Source organism: Salmo trutta, chromosome 5 (genome assembly GCF_901001165.1).
Source record: "Salmo trutta chromosome 5, fSalTru1.1, whole genome shotgun sequence".
Classification (NCBI taxonomy): Eukaryota; Metazoa; Chordata; class Actinopteri; order Salmoniformes; family Salmonidae; genus Salmo; species Salmo trutta.
Genome location: NC_042961.1, coordinates 56,182,992 through 56,203,810, shown reverse-complemented (window position 1 = coordinate 56,203,810; position 20,819 = coordinate 56,182,992). Strand labels below are relative to the sequence as shown.

At 43.6% G+C, this 20,819-nt stretch overlaps 2 protein-coding genes across 3 annotated transcripts; both read left to right on the top strand.

Moving 5' to 3' along the window:
* The first annotated feature begins 1,806 nt into the window (after positions 1-1,806).
* Positions 1,807-10,697, top strand: LOC115194597 (E3 ubiquitin-protein ligase TRIM7). 2 transcript variants are annotated; one of them, XM_029754437.1, is made up of 12 exons: positions 1,808-1,932; positions 2,728-2,772; positions 3,031-3,102; positions 3,319-3,390; positions 6,348-6,431; positions 6,927-7,031; positions 7,554-7,709; positions 7,910-8,038; positions 8,855-8,906; positions 9,078-9,131; positions 9,622-9,767; positions 10,072-10,697. In XM_029754437.1, the coding sequence occupies exons 2-12, from the start codon at positions 2,734-2,736 to the stop codon at positions 10,480-10,482; spliced, it is 1,320 nt and encodes a 439-aa protein (XP_029610297.1). In that variant the 5' UTR covers positions 1,808-1,932; positions 2,728-2,733; the 3' UTR covers positions 10,483-10,697. The 2 variants fall into 2 exon arrangements, with proteins under 2 accessions (XP_029610298.1, XP_029610297.1); XM_029754438.1 differs by lacking the exon at positions 9,078-9,131 and having other exon boundaries at positions 1,807-1,932.
* Positions 10,698-10,783: 86 nt separating this feature from the next.
* LOC115194609 (mannose-P-dolichol utilization defect 1 protein-like) lies at positions 10,784-18,184 on the top strand. Its single transcript, XM_029754454.1, has 7 exons — positions 10,784-11,011; positions 11,460-11,525; positions 12,470-12,602; positions 12,741-12,826; positions 12,988-13,106; positions 16,287-16,397; positions 16,924-18,184. The coding sequence occupies exons 1-7, from the start codon at positions 10,882-10,884 to the stop codon at positions 17,044-17,046; spliced, it is 768 nt and encodes a 255-aa protein (XP_029610314.1). The 5' UTR covers positions 10,784-10,881; the 3' UTR covers positions 17,047-18,184.
* Positions 18,185-20,819: the final 2,635 nt, after the last annotated feature.

The following is a 20,819-nucleotide window of genomic DNA, read 5'->3' as shown; positions in this document are numbered from 1 at the left end:
GGCAGACATTTTACGAACTGACTTGTTGGAAAGGTGGCATCCTATGACGGTGCCACGTTGAAAGTCGCTGAGCTCTTCAGTAAGGGCCTTTCTACTGCTAACGTTTGTCTATGGCTATTGCAAGGCTGTGTGCTCCCTTTTATACTGTCAGCAACGGGTATGGCTGAAATCCCCAAATCTGTTCATTTGAAGGGTTGTCCACATACTTATGTATATATAGTGTATATGTACAGTATCAGTCAAAAGTTTGGACACACCTACTCATTCAAGGGTTTTTCTTTATTTTTACTATTTTCTACATTGTAGAATAATAATGAAGACATCAAAACTATGAAATAACACATATGGAATCATGTACTAACCAAAAAAGTGTTAAACAAATCCAAATATATTTTATATTTGAGATTCTTCAAAGTAGCCACACTTGATGACATCTTTGCACACTCTTGGCATTCTCTCAACCAGCTTCACCTGGAATGCTTTTGAAGGAGTTCCCACATATGCTGAGCACTAGTTGGCTGCTTTTCCTTCACTCTGCAGTCCAACTCATCCCAAACCATCTCAATCGGGTTGAGGTCGGGTGATCATGGAGGCCAGGTCATCTGATGCACCCCTCCATCAATCTCCTTCTTGGTCAAATAGCCCTTACACAGCCTGGAGTGTGTTGGGTCATTGTCCTGTTGGAAAACAAATGATAGTCCCACCAAGTGCAACCAGATGGGATGGCGTATCGCCGCAGAATGCTGTGGTAGACATGCTGGTTAAGTGTGCCTTGAATTCTAAATAAATCACAGACAGTGTCCCAAGCAAAGCACCATCACACCTCCTCTTCCATGCTTCATGGTGGGAACTACACATACGCAGATCATCTGTTCACCTACTCCGTGTCTCACAAAGACACAGCGGTTGGAACCATAAATTGCAAATTTGGACTCATCAGACCGAAGGGCAGATTTCCAACAGTCTAATGTCCATTGCTTGGGTTTCTTGGCCCAAGCAAGTCTCTTCTTGTTATTGGTGTCCTTAGTAGTGGTTTCTTTGCAGCAATTCGACCTGGAAGGCCTGATTCACACAGGCTCCTCTGAACAGTTGATGTTGAGATGTGTCTGTTACTTGAACTCTGTGAAGCATTTATTTGGGCTGCAATTTCTGAGGCTGGTAACTCTATTGAACTTATCCTCTGCAGCAGAGGTAACTCTGGGTCTTCCTTTCCTGTGGCGGTCCTCATGAGAGCCAGTTTCATCAAAGCGCTTCATGGTTTTTACAACTGCACTTGAAGAAACTTTCAAAGTTCTTGAAATTGTCCGGATTAACTGACCTTCATGTCTTAAAGTAATGATAGACTGTCGTTTCTCTTTGCTTATTTGCGCTGTTCTTGCCATAATATGGATTTGGTCTTTTACCAAATAGGGCTATCTTCTGTATACCCCCCTACATTGTCACAACACAACTGATTGGCTGAAACTCTTTAAGAAGGAAAGAAATTCCACAAATTCACTTTTAACAAGGCACACCTGTTAATTGAAATGAATTCCAGGTGACTAACTCATGAAGCTGGTTGAGAGAATGCCAAGGGTGTGCAAAGCTGTCATCAAGGCAAAGGGTAGCTACGTTGGAGAATCTGAAATATAAAATATATTTTGATTTGTTTAACACTTTTTTTGGTTACTACATGATTCCATATGTGTTATTTCCTAGTTTTGATGTTTTTGCTATTATTCAACAATGTAGAAAATAGTACAAATAAAGACCGGGATGAGTAAGTGTGTCCAAACTGTTGACTGGTACTGTATATGATGGTGTGTATAGACATAATTATATGATTATATGTTTACTTCGGTCAAAGTCCACTTTCAAGACCAAATGCATCTACTGTGTGTATGACCAGCAGTAGTACCATGAACACAACGGAAGCAGGTGAGCGATAAACAGGTAAGTCACTTTTTTTGTGTCTAGGAGGTAAATTCTGGGTATTTTCAGATATTTCATAATTATAGATGCTGTAAATTATGAGATGCTAATATAGATGTCTTAAACAGCGAAACGAAAGCTGACAAAATTGTCAAACCTCAGTCAAACCTCAAACCAAAATTTGTAGCTACTCAATGTTAATAATTCATTGTGTTATAAATAACTGTCACAAACTTCCAGAATATACATTGTTTAAGTACTATTTCATACATTTCAGACATTGAATCAAAATCACTGAAAACTATAACATTATAACCCACCTCACTCAAAACAAAGCATGTGAACCTACAGTTACACTATTATACCTGAAAAGGTTTTGAATCTAAGAGTTCTGTGAAATGATTGATCATATTGCATGAGGTTGATGTTGATCAATATATTTCTTATGAGTAACAAGGAAATAATTTGAGAATTCCAGTAACGTGTAATTATTGTAAGGCAGTCTTTGGAACTGACCCTTGATCCTATAAACACTGGCAGACAACTTGACTGCATGGCTCAATTGTTATTGTTCTTGTGAAATAGTACATCTCTCTCTCTCCCCCTCTCTTTGTCTTTATCCCTCTCTCACCCTTACTACCTAATTTCTCTCTCTCTCTCTCTCTCTCTCTCTCTCTCTCTCTCTTTCTCTCTCTCTCTCTCTCTCTCTCTCTCTCTCTCTCTCTCTCTTTCTCTCTCTCTCTCTCTCTCTCTCTCTCTCTCTGTCTCTATTTCTCTGTCTCTCTCTCTTTCTCTCTCCCTCCCTCCTCTCCATAGACCACAATGCAGCAGCCTAGTAACCACAGCAGCCGGTCTCCTAAGGTGAAGGAGAAGGACTCTCACCAGATAATGATGTTGTCTATTGCTGTCTCACATGACACACTACTCTCTATATAGTGCACTACTTTTGACTGGAGCCCACTCTTTTCCATTAAGTGCACTGCTTGTAACCAGAGCTACATTGTGACAAGACCGGCTTTGTAGTAAACACGAGGATTTGACAGTATAATCAACATACTAGTGTGTGGATGTATTCTGTGTTTTCTAACCTTGTCTTTATTCTCACTGATGGTGATACAGGACAAGAGTCTGAAGACTGTGGAGGCTACCCACTCAGCAACCTGGAATAAACCACAACTCAGCAACAGCAAGGTGGGTTCGGTTTCCAACCAGTAAACAACTAGCCATACCATCTTTTCTATATATAGGTTTTGAATCTGGGATGTTGGGCAATCCTATAGCAAATGAGGGGACATCATATTAAATAGATTATGACTGGGCTGGGCACCCCCATAAATGTTATTTTTGGTACTTTCCACTATTTTGGATACATCTATAATTTGGGTCCTGCCTGTACCACTTCTACAGGGGAGGGACTTTGAGAAATGGGACGCCCACCATTCAGAACCATGGACCAAGCCTCATCTCAACAACACCAAAGTGGGTTCTACGGAGAAAAAACATTTCAGTGAGAGGATGATATTCTGTGTTGTGTGTTATTAGCCTACCTGGGTGGTGTGTTATATTAACCTACCAGGGTGGTGTGTTATATTAACCTACCTGGGTGGTGTGTTATATTAACCTACCTGGGTGGTGTGTTATATTAACCTACCTGGGTGGTGTGTTATATTAACCTTCCTGGGTGGTGTGTTATATGAACCTACCTGGGTGGTGTATTATATTAACCTACCTGGGTGGTGTGTTATATTAACCTTCCTGGGTGGTGTGTTATATTAACCTACCTGGGTGGTGTGTTATATTAACCTTCCTGGGTGGTGTGTTATATTAACCTACCTGGGTGGTGTGTTATATTAACCTACCTGGGTGGTGTGTTATATTAACCTACCTGGGTGGTTAGTTATATTAACCTACCTGGGTGGTGAGTTATATTAACCTACCTGGGTGGTGTGTTATATTAACCTACCTGGGTAGTGTGTTATATTAACCTACCTGGGTGGTGTGTTACATTAACCTACCTGGGTGGTGTGTTATATTAACCTACCTGGGTGGTGTGTTATATTAACCTACCTGGTGTGTTATATTAACCTACCTGGGTGGTGTGTTATATTAACCTTCCTGGGTGATGTGTTATATTAACCTACCTGGTGTGTTATATTAACCTACCTGGGTGGTGTGTTATATTAACCTTCCTGGGTGGTGTGGTATATGAACCTACCTGGGTGGTGTGTTATATGAACCTACCTGGGTGGTGTGTTATATTAACCTACCTGGGTGGTGTGTTATATGAACCTACCTGGGTGGTGTGTTATATTAACCTACCTGGGTGGTGTGTTATATTAACCTTCCTGGGTGGTGTGTTATATGAACCTACCTGGGTGGTGTATTATATTAACCTACCTGGGTGGTGTGTTATATTAACCTTCCTGGGTGGTGTGTTATATTAACCTACCTGGGTGGTGTGTTATATTAACCTTCCTGGGTGGTGTGTTATATTAACCTACCTGGGTGGTGTGTTATATTAACCTACCTGGGTGGTGTGTTATATTAACCTACCTGGGTGGTTAGTTATATTAACCTACCTGGGTGGTGAGTTATATTAACCCACCTGGGTGGTGTGTTATATTAACCTACCTGGGTGGTGTGTTATATTAACCTTCCTGGGTGGTGTGTTATATTAACCTACCTGGGTGGTGTGTTATATTAACCTACCTGGGTGGTGTGTTATATTAACCTACCTGGTGTGTTATATTAACCTACCTGGGTGGTGTGTTATATTAACCTTCCTAGGTGGTGTGTTATATTAACCTACCTGGTGTGTTATATTAACCTTCCTGGGTGGTGTGTCATATTAACCTACCTGGGTGGTGTGGTATATGAACCTACCTGGGTGGTGTGTTATATGAACCTACCTGGGTGGTGTGTTATATTAACCTACCTGGGTGGTGTGTTATATTAACCTACCTGGGTGGTGTGTTATATTAACCTACCTGGGTGGTGTGTTATATTAACCTACCTGGGTGGTGTGTTATATTAACCTACCTGGGTGGTGTGTTATATTAACCTTCCTGGGTGGTGTGTTATATTAACCTACATGGGTGGTGTGTTATATTAACCTACATGGTGTGTTATATTAACCTACCTGGGTGGTGTGTTATATTAACCTACCTGGGTGGTGTGTTATATTAACCTACCTGGGTGGTGTGTTATATTAACCTACCTGGGTGGTGTGTTATATTAACCTACCTGGGTGGTGTGTTATATTAACCTACCTGGGTGGTGTGTTATATTAACCTTCCTGGGTGGTGTGTTATATTAACCTACATGGGTGGTGTGTTATATTAACCTACATGGTGTGTTATATTAACCTACCTGGGTGGTGTGTTATATTAACCTACCTGGGTGGTGTGTTATATTAACCTACCTGGGTGGTGTGTTATATTAACCTACCTGGGTGGTGTGTTATATTAACCTACCTGGGTGGTGTGTTATATTAACCTACCTGGGTGGTGTGTTATATTAACCTACCTGGGTGGTGTGTTATATGAACCTACCTGGGTGGTGTGTTATATTAATCTACCTGGGTGGTGTGTTATATTAACCTTCCTGGGTGGTGTGTTATATTAACCTACCTGGGTGGTGTGTTATATTAACCTACCTGGGGTTGTGTGAGCTATATTAACCTTCCTGGGTGGTGTGTTATATTAACCTTCCTGGGTGGTGTGTTATATTAACCTACCTGGGTGGTGTGTTATATTAACCTACCTGGGTGGTGTGTCATATTAACCTACCTGGGTGGTGTGTTATATTAACCTACCTGGATGGTGTGTTATATTAACCTACCTGGGTGGTGTGTCATATTAACCTACCTGGGTGGTGTGTTATATTAATCTACCTGGGTGGTGTGTCATATTAACCTATCTGGGTGGTGTGTTATATTAATCTACCTGGGTGGTGTATTATATTAACCTACCTGGGTGGTGTGTTATATTAACCTACCTGGGTGGTGTGTTATATTAACCTACCTGGGTGGTGTGTTATGTTAACCTTCCTGGGTGGTGTATTATATTAACCTACATGGTGTGTTATATTAACCTACCTGGGTGGTGTGTTATATTAACCTACCTGGGTGGTGTGTTATATTAACCTACCTGGGTGGTGTGTTATATTAACCTACCTGGTGTGTTATATTAACCTACCTGGTGTGTTATATTAACCTACCTGGGTGGTGTGTTATATTAACCTTCCTGGGTGGTGTGTTATATTAACCTACCTGGGTGGTGTGTTATATTAACCTTCCTGGGTGGTGTGTTATATGAACCTTCCTGGTGTGTTATATGAACCTACCTGGTGTGTTATATGAAGCTACCTGGTGTGTTATATGAACCTACCTGGTGTGTTATATGAACCTACCTGGGTTGTTTGTGTTTTGCTCACAGCCTGGCCTGGAACATATTCACACGTTCCAGGAGTGTCTACAGCTCATTGAGGAGCTAGCCAAGGAGGTGAAGGACATCAGTAAGGTACGACAATCTCCATCTGTACAGATGTAGGATCTTAATTTCAACCAGTTTGCTACAGCAGGAAAATAATTCTGAAGCAACCGAAAATGTGAATTATTATGTGAATTATTATTAATGGACATTTTTGAGGGGTTGATATATTTTTTGTAAGGGAAAATCAAGTATTATATTTGGCAGTGGAATATACAAACTTCAGAAGCCTTTTTAAACCTCAAATACAGTACAACTTTAAAATGTCCTTCATTGCAGGAAGGTTCTCCTGTATAAGGGGGATCAAATTAAATTAAATTAAATTATCTGTACACATAACTCAAACTTTCACATAAATCTCACATTGACACAAACATATAGTTCTATGGAAAAGTTCACATTCACTCACACAGTTTGTCAAACCTAAAATGTCAATACAGTGATCAATATGTGACCTCACGTCTGCATCACTTCCTTGAATATGAAATCACTTCCTTGAATATGACATCACTTCCTTGCTTGCAGCTTGCCAGGAGAAGAGGGGTGACGGGAGGAGAAGGTTCCACAGCATCACCTAGCTTGGAGAGCAGCCGGAGTCTCATTCTATTGTGGGCCAAGGAGCTTGACCAGGTAACACGGTGAACAGGCTAACAAAATACAATAGAAGTAGTGTCATACAGTGCATTTGGAAAGTATTCAGACCCCTTCCCTTTTTCCACATTCTGTTATGTTTCAGCATAATTCTAAAATGGATTAAATAATTATTTTTTCTCATCAATCAACACACAATACCCCAAAATGTGATATTTCTGTTAGCTTTTTTATATACATTTGAACAAATTTCATTTGCGTTGTCATTATGGGGTATTTTGTGTAGATTGATGAGAAAAAAAAAACATTTTAATCAATTTCAGAATAAGGCTGTAAAGTAACAAAATATGGAAAAAGTCAAGGGGTTTGAATACTTTCATAATGCACTGTGTGTGTTTTCTGTGATCAATTTCTGTGATAGATTTAGTGTGTTTGGTTGTCATTATATTTCCTGACCTCACAGATTTCATATGAACACAAATGTTGGCTGCATTCTCAGGGTAATTTACGATAAAATCACCTTCTTATATAAATTATACAAGTGTTCCTTTGTTCTTTCAGCTCCAGAAGACATCCACACCAACAACAGAGGTTCAGATGACGAGAGGAAAGAGGGATCCAGGCGGAGGAGGGAAAGACGGAGGGAAAGACAGAAGTTTGGAGAAAGAGAATCAGAGAATATTGGAATGGGCAACAGAACTGAAGAATGTCTCAGAGGTGTGTGTGTGTGTGTGTGTGTGTGTGTGTGTGTGTGTGTGTGTGTGTGTGTGTGTGTGTGTGTGTGTGTGTGTGTGTGTGTGTGTGTGTGTGTGTGTGTGTGTGTGTTTGAGAGAGACAGTTAGAGAAATGTGCTACTGTGTATAAAGCGTGTTCACTGTATGTGAGAGTGTGTAAATGCGTCCCAAATGTGTTCCCAGGTGTGTGGGCTGTCAGACGAGGACCTGAAGCGTCTGTTGGATCCGCGGGGGGTCAAGGAGTCTAGGCTAGCTGGCGTTCTGCCATTGCTGGAGTTCATCGCCTGGTCTCTACTGTCAAATGACACTGAGGTGAGAGAAAAGTATGTCAAATCAAGTCATATCAAATTTTATTCGTCACATACACATGGTTAGCAGATGTTAATGCGAGTGTAGCGAAATGCTTGTGCTTCTAGTTTCGACCATGCAGTAATATCTAACAAGTAATCTAACTTAACAATTTCACAACAATTACCTTATACACACAAGTGTAAAGGAATGAATAAGAATATTTACATAAAAATATATGAATGAGTGATGGCAAGATGCAGTAGATGGTATAGAGTACAGTATATACATATGAGATGAGTAATGTAGGGTATGTAAACATTATATAAAGTGGCATTGTTTAAAGTGGTTAGTGATACATTTATTACATACATTTTTCATTATTAAAGTGGCTAGAGATGAGTCAGTATGTTTGCAGCAGCCACTCAATGTTAGTGATGGCTGTTAAACAGTCTGATGGCCTTGAGATAGAAGTTGTTTTTCAGTGTCTCGGTCCCCGCTTTGATGCACCTGTACTGACCTCGCCTTCTGGATGATAGCGGGGTGAACAGAAAGTGGCTAGGGTGGTTGTTGTCCTTGATGATCTTTTTGGCCTTCCTGTGACATCGGGTGCTGTAGGTGTCCTGGAGGGCAGGTAGTTTGCCCCCGGTGATGCGTTGTGCAGACCTCATTGTGTCCCTAACAGAGTGTGTGCGTGCATGCGTGCGTGCGTGCGTGCGAGTGAGAGAGAGAGAGATGTTTTGACTAATTCTACCCTAGTAGATTTTCTGGGCTGCTGTAGCCATGCTGCCATATAAATATAAACACTCCGGCAATTCATCTCCCTGTTTGTCATGTCAGGAGGATGTATCAAAGCTGTGGTTGTCAACCAAACAGAGAGCATGGAGGACTGGTGAGAGCACAATTTTGAATTCCCCATCCTGTGTTCTTTCTCTCTCTCTCTCACCCTCCCTCTCTCTCTCTCACCCCCGCTCTCTCTCTCTTTCTCACCCCCCTCGCTCTCACCCCCCCTCTCCCTCACCCAGTTATTATTGCACTAATCTCTTCTTCTCATTGCAAATAGGAATCGAAAAGTACATCCCTAATTCTGTATGGCAATGGATTCACAGTGCTTCAAGTAGGAAGAAAGAATAACTGACATTTATCACAATAACACATGAAATTACATTGAAATCATGCTCACATAAAGATTTTCATGTATAAAAAATTAAGAATCACTTAATCAATGAAACATTGAGTATCATGTTGAAGGATTTTGAGAGGAAAAAAATGTTGCTGATGTCGATGACAACCTCTTATGCCTGCCTTGATCTCCATCTCTCTCTCATCTCTCTCCACCTCTCTCCACCTCTCTCCATCTCTCTCCACCTCTCTCCATCCCTCTCTCCACCTCTTCTCATCTCTCTCCATCTCTCTCTCCACCTCTCTCCATCCCTCTCCAACTCTCTTCTTCCCTCTCTCCACATCTCTCCATCCCTCTCTCTACCTCTCTCCTTCCTTCTCTCCATCTCTCTCCACCACCACCACCTCCCTTTCTCTCTCCATCTCTCTCCACCTCCACCTCCATTTCTCTTTCCCTCTACCTCCACCTTTCTCCACCTCTGCAGCCCAAGTGCGTCTGGAACCCCTCACCAGCCACCCCTGGCTGGCCTTCTCAGATGACAACCTTGAAGTATGGGAGGCCGCCCAGAGGGGCGACACCATAAACTATCCCCTCCGCTTCGACATCTGGTCCTGCGTTCTGGGATGCCAGGTAGGGGGAATGAGTTTGATTAATCAATTAAATTAGGGAATTAGAAAACAAAAGAGCCAAGTTAAGTGACATTTGTCATCGCTGGACGGAGATATGAGTTTAATTAAAGAAGATTCTATTTTGATTCCATATATGTGTGTTTTTTCTTATGTAGTCTTCACGCATACATCATACTTTATTTTGTAGACAAAACGCAGATTTATTAGTAATATTTTTGTGTTGATAAATCATTTGATCAGCCCTAGCAACTATCAACTAATCCATTGTGAAAATCTTGTATTGAACTACTCTCATCTACATCAAGGCCATCAACACAGGAAGGCACTACTGGGGAGTAGAGGTATCCCCTACAGGCAGCTGGAGACTGGGAGTGACATCTGTAACTGCACCCCGGAAAGGTCGGTTCCCCATGACCCCAATGAAGGGCTACTGGACCCTGTGGAGGAGCACCCAGAACACTCTGTGGGCCTGTTGTGATGACCCCCCGACCAAGCTACCTGTCTCAGCCATGCCTCGCCTAGTAGGGGTCTACCTGGACTTCGAGGAGGGACAGGTTTCCTTCTATGATGCAGAGAATAGGTCTCATATCTATACATTCACCGATTCGTTTAAGGAGAGGGTGGTTCCTGTGTTCGGCTGTCTCGATGGGGGTACAAAGATCAGGATTGTGCCACGGCCAAAGATGCCATCTGCATCGGCATCTGGTGTTAGATAAAGCTGCAATGTGTTTTAGATGGATTTGTTATGCAATGTTTTTTTTTAACTCTTTTTACATCACCAGCCAGAATATGTCAGACTTGTTTTGTTGTGGAAAATCCCTGTTTCTCTCTTGAGAGAGATTATATTGAATTACACCAAGCATTTTTCCTTTTTCACTGCACCTTTTTGAATTGATATTACAGTTTGAACACAATAAACAGAAAACTATGACAGACTGTTTATTTGTTCATTTTAGATACCATCATGATAATAGGTAAATTATTGAAACTTCAGCGACAGCAAGCCAATACATTGATACGGAAGATCCGGAACCGTAGTCTCTGTTAATGTTTCCGTCTAGCGTGGGGGGAACAGTTATTATGCGCACACTGCTACGTCACGTCATATTTCCATAATGGCGACCCCTATGATGGAAGAACTTTCTAAGTCTTCCGTGTTGGACCCACTGAAGGGTCTCCTGCTCACCTATTTCATGCCAGAATCGTGTTACGACGAGTTTTTCCTCAATTTTAACTTTCTGGATGGTAAGTAGCAGTTTTGCACAGTTTGCTGACGTTTAATTGCAATAGTTAATTTATCTAGCTAGGGCTTCAATGTTCAATGGATGAGCTAACTACCTAACTTGCAAATACATTTGTTTTTGCTCGATACTTCACAATGTGTAACTAGTGTATTTTACAATGAGAGGTACTGTATATCAAGAAATGATATTGCATGGAATGTACATAGGTAGCTATCTAACCCGCTAAAAGAGTTAAAGATAGAACAGGGGCTAGTTAGTGGGTATTTCGTTTTGTTGTGACAGCGTTCAGAGGTGGGGCTATCCACAGGGCATCACATGATTGGTTGTATCAAGTTCCTCATTGGTTAGCGCCACTGTCCCAATCCATCTCAGTTTCTCCATAACGATAGATATGAGTGTCATATCTCTCTTGTAATACCAGTTTAATGATTTTTGTTTTCTGTCTGTAGTACCATGTCTGAAGATTGTGCTGAGCAAAGGTCTGGGCATCGGAATCATCCTGGGGTCTGTGATGGGTAAGACTAAGATTATCTCTCTGTCTCTCTCTCTCTCTGTGTGTCTCTCTCTCTCTCTGTGTGTCTCTCTCTCTCTCTGTGTGTCTCTCTCTCTGTGTGTCTCTCTCTCTCTCTCTCTCTCTCTCTCTCTCTCTCTCTCTGTGTGTCTCTCTCTCTGTGTCTCTCTCTCTGTGTCTGTCTCTCTCTGTCTCTCTCTCTCTCTCTCTCTCTCTCTCTGTGTGTCTCTGTCTCTCTCTCTCTCTCTGTGTCTCTCTCTGTGTCTCTCTCTCTGTGTCTCTCTCTCTGTGTCTCTCTCTCTCTCTCTCTGTGTCTGTCTCTCTCTATGTGTCTCTCTCTCTCTCTCTCTCTCTGTGTCTGTCTCTCTCTATGTCTCTCTCTGTCTCTCTCTCTCTCTCTCTCTCTCTCTCTCTGTGTGTCTCTGTCTCTCTCTCTCTCTCTGTGTCTCTCTCTCTCTGTCTCTCTCTGTGTCTCTCTCTCTCTGTCTCTCTCTCTCTCTCTGTGTGTCTCTCTCTCTGTGTCTCTCTCTCTCTCTGTGTCTGTCTCTCTCTATGTGTCTCTCTCTCTCTCTCTCTGTGTCTGTCTCTCTCTGTGTCTCTGTGTCTCTCTCTCTCTCTCTCTTGTTCTCTCTCTCTCTCTCTCTCTCTGTGTGTCTCTCTCTCTCTCTGTGTCTCTCTCTCTCTCTCTCTGTGTGTCTCTCTCTCTCTCTCTCTCTCTGTGTCTCTCGCTGTCCTTTTCTCTCTCTCACTCCCACTATGGTTATCGCTGTCTGTCAGTCTCTCTCTCTCTATCTTTGCCTGTGCAAAGCATAACTCCCTCTGCCTCTCTCTCATATAGATGGAGAGATATTCACAATAGTCATTAAGGACAAATATAGATAATACATATAACTCATATCTCCCTCCACCCCCCCTCTTTCTCCTTCTCTCCTCCCCTCCCTCCTACAGTGAAGCTACCCCAGATACTGAAGCTGATGGGGGCTAAGAGTGCCGAGGGTCTGAGCTTCAACTCTGTCCTGCTAGAGCTGCTGGCTATCACAGGAACCATGACCTACTGCATCGCTAACAGCTTCCCCTTCAGGTACTGTGGTAGTTGTACAGACGCAGACAAGAGACATGGACACAGACGGACAGACGGACAGACGGACAGACAGACAGACAGACAGACAGACAGAGACCCACGCGTACCAGTTACCATATTTAGTGTTTTCTCCTTCAGTGCCTGGGGTGAGGCCCTCTTCCTCATGTTACAGACTGTAGCCATCGGGTTCCTCATCATGCACTATGGAGGCAACACAGTCAAAGGTAAGACACACACACCTACCCGACGTGAGGACTGACTCTCACTAGTAACACTGCCTCTTGAGATTTACGATGCAGGACGTGAAGTTGGCATAAGACTATCAGGCATCATAATCAGTGGTTGTTGTTGTTGTTGTTATTGTTGTCCTCCCCCCCCCCCCTAGGTGTCCTGTTCCTGGGGGTGTATTTTGGCCTGGTGGCTCTGCTGCTCTCCCCCGTCACCCCCATGTCTGTGGTCATGGCCATGCAGGCCTCCAACATGCCAGCTATCATCATCGGCAGGGTACGTGGAGCGTTAACTAAGCCTTAGGGCCTGAGGAGGTGGGGTGTATTAGGCTTTATAACATATTTAACTCATTTACGTGTTATAACATAATAACATGGTTAAAACACAATAACATCATTATAACACTGTTCGAGGACCACATTGGATAATACTTGTATTTAACATTTTCATGTGTTCTCTAAATAGCCTGGGTACCCGTCTTTAGCTAACATTCCTCTAGTCTGGATACCAGTCTGTTCAGCTAACATTCCTCTAGTCTGGATACCTGTCTGTTCAGCTAACATTCCTCTAGTCTGGATACCAGTCTGTTCAGCTAACATTCCTCTAGTCTGGGTACCAGTCTTTAGCTAACATTCCTCTAGCCTGGGCACCAGTCTGTTCAGCTAACAATCCTCTAGCCTGGGTACCTGTCTGTTCAGCTAACATTCCTCTAGTCTGGATACCAGTCTGTTTAGCTAACATTCCTCTAGCCTGGGTACCAGTCTTTAGCTAACATTCCTCTAGCCTGGGTACCAGTCTTTAGCTAACATTCCTCTAGCCTGGGTACCAGTCTTTAGCTAACATTCCTCTAGCCTGGGTACCAGTCTGTTCAGCTAACATTCCTCTAACCTGGGTACCAGTCTGTTCAGCTAACATTCCTCTAGCCTGGGTACCTGTCTGTTCAGCTAACATTCCTCTAATCTGGGTACCAGTCTGTTCAGCTAACATTCCTCTAGCCTGGGTACCAGTCTGTTCAGCTAACATTCCTCTAGCCTGGGTACCAGTCTGTTCAGCTAACATTCCACTAGCCTGGGTACCAGTCTTTAGCTAACATTCCTCTAGCCTGGGTACCAGTCTTTAGCTAACATTCCTCTAGCTTGGGTACCAGTCTTTAGCTAACATTCCTCTAGCCTGGGTACCAGTCTTTAGCTAACATTCCACTAGCTTGGGTACCAGTCTTTAGCTAACATTCCTCTAGCCTGGGTACTAGTCTGTTCAGCTAACATTCCTCTAGCCTGGGTACCAGTCTTTAGCTAACATTCTTCTAGCCTGGGTACCAGTCTTTAGCTAACATTCTTCTAGCCTGGGTACTAGTCTGTTCAGCTAACATTCCTCTAGCCTGGGTACCAGTCTTTAGCTAACATTCCTCTAGCCTGGGTACCTGTCTGTTCAGCTAACATTCCTCTAGTCTGGATACCAGTCTGTTCAGCTAACATTCCTCTAGCCTGGGTACCAGTCTTTAGCTAACATTCCTCTAGCCTGGGCGACAGTCTGTTCAGCTAACATTCCTCTAGCCTGGGTGCCAGTCTGTTCAGCTAACATTCCTCTAGCCTGGGTGCCAGTCTGTTCAGCTAACATTCCTCTAGCCTGGGTACCAGTCTGTTCAGCTAACATTCCTCTAGCCTGGGTGCCAGTCTTTAGCTAACATTCCTCTAGCCTGGGTGCCAGTCTGTTCAGCTAACATTCCTCTAGCCTGGGTGCCAGTCTGTTCAGCTAACATTCCTCTAGCCTGGGTGCCAGTCTGTTCAGCTAACATTCCTCTAGCCTGGGTACCAGTCTGTTCAGCTAACATTCCTCTAGCCTGGGTACCAGTCTGTTCAGCTAACATTCCTCTAGCCTGGGTACCAGTCTGTTCAGCTAACATTCCTCTAGCCTGGGTACCAGTCTGTTCAGCTAACATTCCTCTAGCCTGGGTACCAGTCTGTTCAGCTAACATTCCTCTAGCCTGGGTACCAGTCTGTTCAGCTAACATTCCTCTAGCCTGGGTACCAGTCTGTTCAGCTAACATTCTTCTAGCCTGGGTACCAGTCTTTAGCTAACATTCTTCTAGCCTGGGTACCAGTCTTTAGCTAACATTCCTCTAGCCTGGGTACCAGTCTTTAGCTAACATTCCTCTAGCCTGGGTACCAGTCTTTAGCTAACATTCCTCTAGCCTGGGTACCAGTCTTTAGCTAACATTCCTCTAGCCTGGGTACCAGTCTGTTCAGCTAACATTCCTCTAGCCTGGGTACCAGTCTTTAGCTAACATTCCTCTAGCCTGGGTACCAGTCTTTAGCTAACATTCCTCTAGCCTGGGTACCAGTCTTTAGCTAACATTCCTCTAGCCTGGGTACCAGTCTTTAGCTAACATTCTTCTAGCCTGGGTACCAGTCTTTAGCTAACATTCCTCTAACCTGGGTACCAGTCTGTTCAGCTAACATTCCTCTAACCTGGGTACCAGTCTGTTCAGCTAACATTCCTCTAGCCTGGGTACCTGTCTGTTCAGCTAACATTCCTCTAGCCTGGGTACCTGTCTGTTCAGCTAACATTCCTCTAGCCTGGGTACCAGTCTGTTCAGCTAACATTCCTCTAATCTGGGTACCAGTCTGTTCAGCTTACATTCCTCTAGCCTGGGTACCAGTCTGTTCAGCTAACATTCCTCTAGCCTGGGTACCAGTCTTTAGCTAACATTCTTCTAGCCTGGGTACCAGTCTTTAGCTAACATTCTTCTAGCCTGGGTACCAGTCTTTAGCTAACATTCCTCTAGCCTGGGTACCAGTCTTTAGCTAACATTCCTCTAGCCTGGGTACCAGTCTTTAGCTAACATTCCTCTAGCCTGGGTACCAGTCTTTAGCTAACATTCCTCTAGCCTGGGTACCAGTCTTTAGCTAACATTCCTCTAGCCTGGGTACCAGTCTTTAGCTAACATTCCTCTAGCCTGGGTACCAGTCTTTAGCTAACATTCTTCTAGCCTGGGTACCAGTCTTTAGCTAACATTCTTCTAGCCTGGGTACCAGTCTGTTCAGCTAACATTCCTCTAGCCTGGGTACCAGTCTTTAGCTAACATTCTTCTAGCCTGGGTACCAGTTGTTTGCTGTTTTACGTTAACAGGCTACTAGGGTTTCTTTGCACTTTTAAATTGTTCACCTGTAAAAATTATGCCTAAATAAATCTATAAAAAAACAACATGTTATCATAATTTATATAACGGGTGGGTCTAATCCTGAATGCTGATTGGTTAAAACTGTTGGTAACGGTGAATATGTTGGTAACCCGTTGTATAAAAGTCTGTGTTTGGAGGATCTATTGGACTTCGTCTCGGGCCTAAGAGCACCGTGCCAATATATCCTCCAAACACCTGTTTCTCAGGTATTATCACCATTTAATATAATGTTATTGTTACTATGTGATAATGTGTATTTCTCCCTGTCATTACAGCTGATCCAGGTAGTGACTAACTATGGGAACGGACACACAGGACAGCTGTCCGCCATCACTGTGTTTCTGCTGTTCGCTGGCTCCCTGGCTCGTATATTCACCTCAATACAGGTATTTGTGAATAGGTTTTACGTTACATTTACATTTGAGTCATTTCGAAGATTCACTTATCCTGAGTAGCTTTGTGTGTGTGTGTGTGTGTGCATGCGTGCGTGTGTGCGTCCTAAATGGAACCCTGTTCCCTATAGTGTGCTCCTTTTGACCACAGCTCTATTGTCCCTGGTCAAAATGAGTGTACACTAAAGGGAAAAGTAGTCTTCTTTACACTCAGCTCGAGGTTTAGGTCAGGGTCAAAGAAGACACCAAGGTGTCTGGCCGTAGGCTTTACATTGGTGGTCAAATGACCTGGGTTATTTCCAATCTGGGTTCTATCAAGGTGAGGGGCCAAGTAAAACAACCTCTATAAAATGTGTCCACTGTATGTCAGAGTGTGTAAATGCATCCCAAATATGTATATGGGCCCTGGTCATAAGGAGTGCACTCTAAAGGGAAAAGGGTGCAGTTTGGGACTAAGTCTGTGTGTGATCCTGTCCTAATCCAACATAAACTCTTCTTCCTGGTTTCTCTCTGTAAACAGGAAACAGGTGACTCCCTGATGGCCCTGACCTATGTCATATCCTCTTCCTGTAACGGCCTCATTGCTGCCCAGCTCCTGTACTACTGGAACAGCAGCTCCACACTGAAGAAGAAGATGGAGTAGACTGGGCACCAAGGCAGTCTGTAATGGGAACCTAGTTTTGAAGTAGCGCACTATATAAAGACAAGGGTGCCATTCAAGATGCAGACAATGACAGAGAGATTATATAGACAAGTGTGTATGGATCTAAAATGGCACCCTATACCTATGTAGTTCACTACTGTTGACAGGACTATTGGCTCTTGTCGAAAGTAACACCCCATTCCCTATATAGTGCACTACTTTGGACTCTACTAGTGCACTATATATGGGGTGTCATTTACCCAATACGAAGACTCTGCAGTCCCCTACTATAGCCTAGCCGTGGACCAAATCAACTTCTATTCCCACTACCCAAACCAAGCTTTTGCCCAGTTAGAAGTTAGAATAGTTCACAGAGAAATCTCCTAGGTTTTGTATCAGTGTTTTAGCTCAGGGAAGGAAGTCGTGATCCTCTTGTTAGTCCATCTTAAACACGGATTCTACTAGATGGAAGTGCCGACACACTCAATGCAATCTGTGTCTTTATACCTCCCCAACAATGCATTCCACTGTTCCAGTTATATTACATGGGTTGTTCTCGGAACAGACTCTAGAACGAGAACATTCTAGAACACAACCAGGAAGTTGGCCAATAGCTGTAATCAAGGGGTCAAGCAATAGAGAGGTACACTGTGAAATTCTGTCAGTATGTTTGAGGAAAATGTTAGATTTTCTTTAGAAAGGTTAGGTAGTTTGCGCTTTGTGGCTTGAGTGCGAGCAAAGAGGTCTTGGCTGAAGTTGTCCCTAGACGCCTATCTTAGGCCAGTTCCCTCGGGGGGACGTCAGCAAGCGATCAAAAGAACTGTACTGAACCAAACGGTTATTAGTCCAAAATGCAGTTGCACCTTTTCCGTTTTTTCTGTTTGTTTCTTTGTCAGTAGGATCAGTAGTTAAATAATTCAAATTTGATTCAGATTAAAACTGGGAGCAGAAATGTGGGAGTGTTGTTGAAGTCCAACTTCTCTGTATAGTTTCAGTTTACCTGTTGAGATTGAACTTCTGATCATGTTATGGTGCTGCTTGCGGGTTGCATGCCAGTGCTACGGTTCTGAAGATGGTAAGAAAGTTGATTTTAAATGTGAACATTTAATAAAATATGTTTTGTTTTTGTTGGGACTGCTCCAGCGTGTCTGTCGTTGTGGGTCTTATATCTAGAAGGATATTTATCTCAAATCCAGGCTGCGTCACATCCGGTCGTGATTGGGAGTCCCATAAGGCGGCAGACAATTGGCCCAGCGTCGTCCGGGTTTGGCCGTCATTGTAAATAAGAATTTGTTCTTAATTAACTGACTTGCCTAGTTAAAGGTTAAACATTTTAAAAAGGATCTAGTGTCACCAGTAGATGGAGACAAACTTTCACCCATTATTACATACATAATCTTAGTTCTCACAAAGTAGAGGCGTGAAGATCTTGTTCTCTGTTGACTCACTACTTTTTAGCTTTTAATCGGTGAGTAATAAATGTTATATAGATGAATTTGTCTCTACTTATACTCTCTTACAATTTTTTCCCCCACAAACTTTATTATTATGTTTCTCCCTTTCTCTTGTGATGTCACCCACCCTCTTTTTCTCATGCCCTCTTTACCATAACATTTTAATCTGTCTGTCCATCAATCGCCTTCTTTTCACTTTACCCTCCCATTGAATTGACCTCCCCCCTTCTCTCTCTTCCTCCCTCTCTTTTTTCCAGTCCCTGACAGCAAATGACCCACCCTCCAACTGACCCCCTGTGTCTGTGTGTGGTTCCAACAGCCCCCTGACTCTCTGTCCTCCATCACACTGACATCATCAAGAACCCCGGCAACCAAAAAGTCCCACAATTCTGATCAAATTTAGGACAACAGAGGTTTTTTAAAAACCAACCCAAAACTCACTTTTTTGAGATGGACGTTTTCCAACAGTGAATTCAACTTGACAGAGGGGTTGTTGAGGAGGATTATCTGCGAAATACACTATTTCTACAGTAAGCTACTCCACACCAAAACAGTTGTGATTACTTATACTGAATCTCTCTCAATTCGAAGGGCTTTATTGGCATGGGAAACATATGTTTACACTCTCCCTCCCTCTCTCTCCTTATCTCCCCCCTCTCTCTCCCTCGCGCTCTCAGCAAAGTACTTCTTTCTCTCTTCATCCCTTTTCTCATCAGTTTCCCACATGCTTTGTGTATGACTCACTTATCTACTTTATTCCTGTCTTTCTATTACAGAATGAAAGAGAGAGAGAAAGGAGGAGCCAAGCCACATGAGGGGAAATAGAGTAGAGAAATGGGTGTCTTGGAAAGAGAGAAACGCTGGCTGTAGCATGCCAAAGAGTAGCAGAAGCAGGAGGGAGATTGACAGAGGCATTTAAGAACAAGAGTTTGGAGAAAATTTGAAAATAAAATGAACTTTTCATTGAAAGAGAGAGAGAGAGGGCCACGGCAGGCATATCTGATTGTGATTGTGCAGCTGAATGGTGGAGATGCCGAGCTTCAACTTCGTTAGGCCGTCCCAGCTGTTAGATGGATTCATCTTGGGGGGTCTGACAGCTTCATTCCACTGTGCTTGAGACTTGTCTATGGTTCACATACACACACTGTGTCGGCCTATCTTTATCTACCTGCTGATCGCTAGGCCTGCATTTCCCATCTCCCCCTATCTGGCCATCTGTGTATGACCCTATCTCTGGCAGAACAGACCATTGCCCCACCTCAGCGGGGGTGTTTTGGTGAATGCCTTAGCTAGCTGATAAGAGTAAAGCCCATTCATCTCTTCCAATGGTTTAGTCACAGGATTAAGATCAAGTGTAGCAAAATTTTCCTCTCCCTTGTTTATCCTATAATCATAAAAATGTAGGTTTGCACCATCAGTGTTTCAGTATGAACACACGCAAACAAAAACATATGAATGCACTAAAACAAAAAAATAGCTTGTCTCCACCAACCATTCTCCTCTTTCTCCCCCCCTCTCAATTCAATTCAAGGGCTTTCTTGGCATGGGAAACATATGTTAACATTGCCAAAGCAAGTGGATAAACAAATGTGAAACAATAAAAATGAACAGTAAACATTACTCTCACAGAAGTTCCAAGGAGGAAATCAGGAAGGTGATCAAATCAAAGTTTATTTGTAACGTGCGCCGAATACAACAGGTGTAGACCTTACAGTGAAATGCTTACTTACAGGCTCTAACCAATAGTGCAAAAAAGGTATTAGGTAAACAATAGGTAGGTAAAGAAATAAAACAGTAAAGGTAATGGAGTCCAGGTGAGTCTCCTGAAGCGCAGGTGCACGTAACGATGGTGGCAGGTATGACTAAACTGCCAACAACGAGCGCCAGAGAGGAGGAGCGGGAGTAGACGTGACAGTACCCCCTCCCTGACGTGCGGCTCCAGCTGCAGGACGCCGACCAGAGGGATGGTCCCGAGGACCAGACCAATCACTTCTGCTAAGGCGCGGGAACCTGTAAAGCCAGCTGAGCTGCGGGAACCTGTAGAAACCAACTGAGGTGTGGGAGCTTGTCGAACCAGCTGAGGTATGGGAGCCCGACGAGCCGGCTGAGGCATGGTAGCCCGACGAGCCGGCTGAGGCATGGTAGCCCGACGAGCCGGCTGAGGCATGGGAGCCCGACGAGCCGGCTGAGGCATGGGAGCCCGACGAGCCGGCTGAGGCATGGGAGCCCGACGAGCCGGCTGAGGCATGGGAGCCCGACGAGCCGGCTGAGGCATGGGAGCCCGACGAGCCGGCTGAGGCATGGGAGCCCGACGAGCCG

Excerpts from the sequence above, each read along its gene's own strand:
- LOC115194597 (XM_029754437.1), top strand. The coding sequence starts at position 2,734 with ATGCAGCAGCCTAGTAACCACAGCAGCCGGTCTCCTAAG. Across the intron at positions 3,103-3,318 it reads CACAACTCAGCAACAGCAAG|GGGAGGGACTTTGAGAAATG; the intron begins GTGGGTTCGGTT and ends CCACTTCTACAG. Across the intron at positions 6,432-6,926 it reads AGGTGAAGGACATCAGTAAG|CTTGCCAGGAGAAGAGGGGT; the intron begins GTACGACAATCT and ends CCTTGCTTGCAG.
- LOC115194609 (XM_029754454.1), top strand. The coding sequence starts at position 10,882 with ATGGCGACCCCTATGATGGAAGAACTTTCTAAGTCTTCCGTGTTGGAC. Across the intron at positions 11,012-11,459 it reads CAATTTTAACTTTCTGGATG|TACCATGTCTGAAGATTGTG; the intron begins GTAAGTAGCAGT and ends TTCTGTCTGTAG. Across the intron at positions 11,526-12,469 it reads CATCCTGGGGTCTGTGATGG|TGAAGCTACCCCAGATACTG; the intron begins GTAAGACTAAGA and ends TCCCTCCTACAG.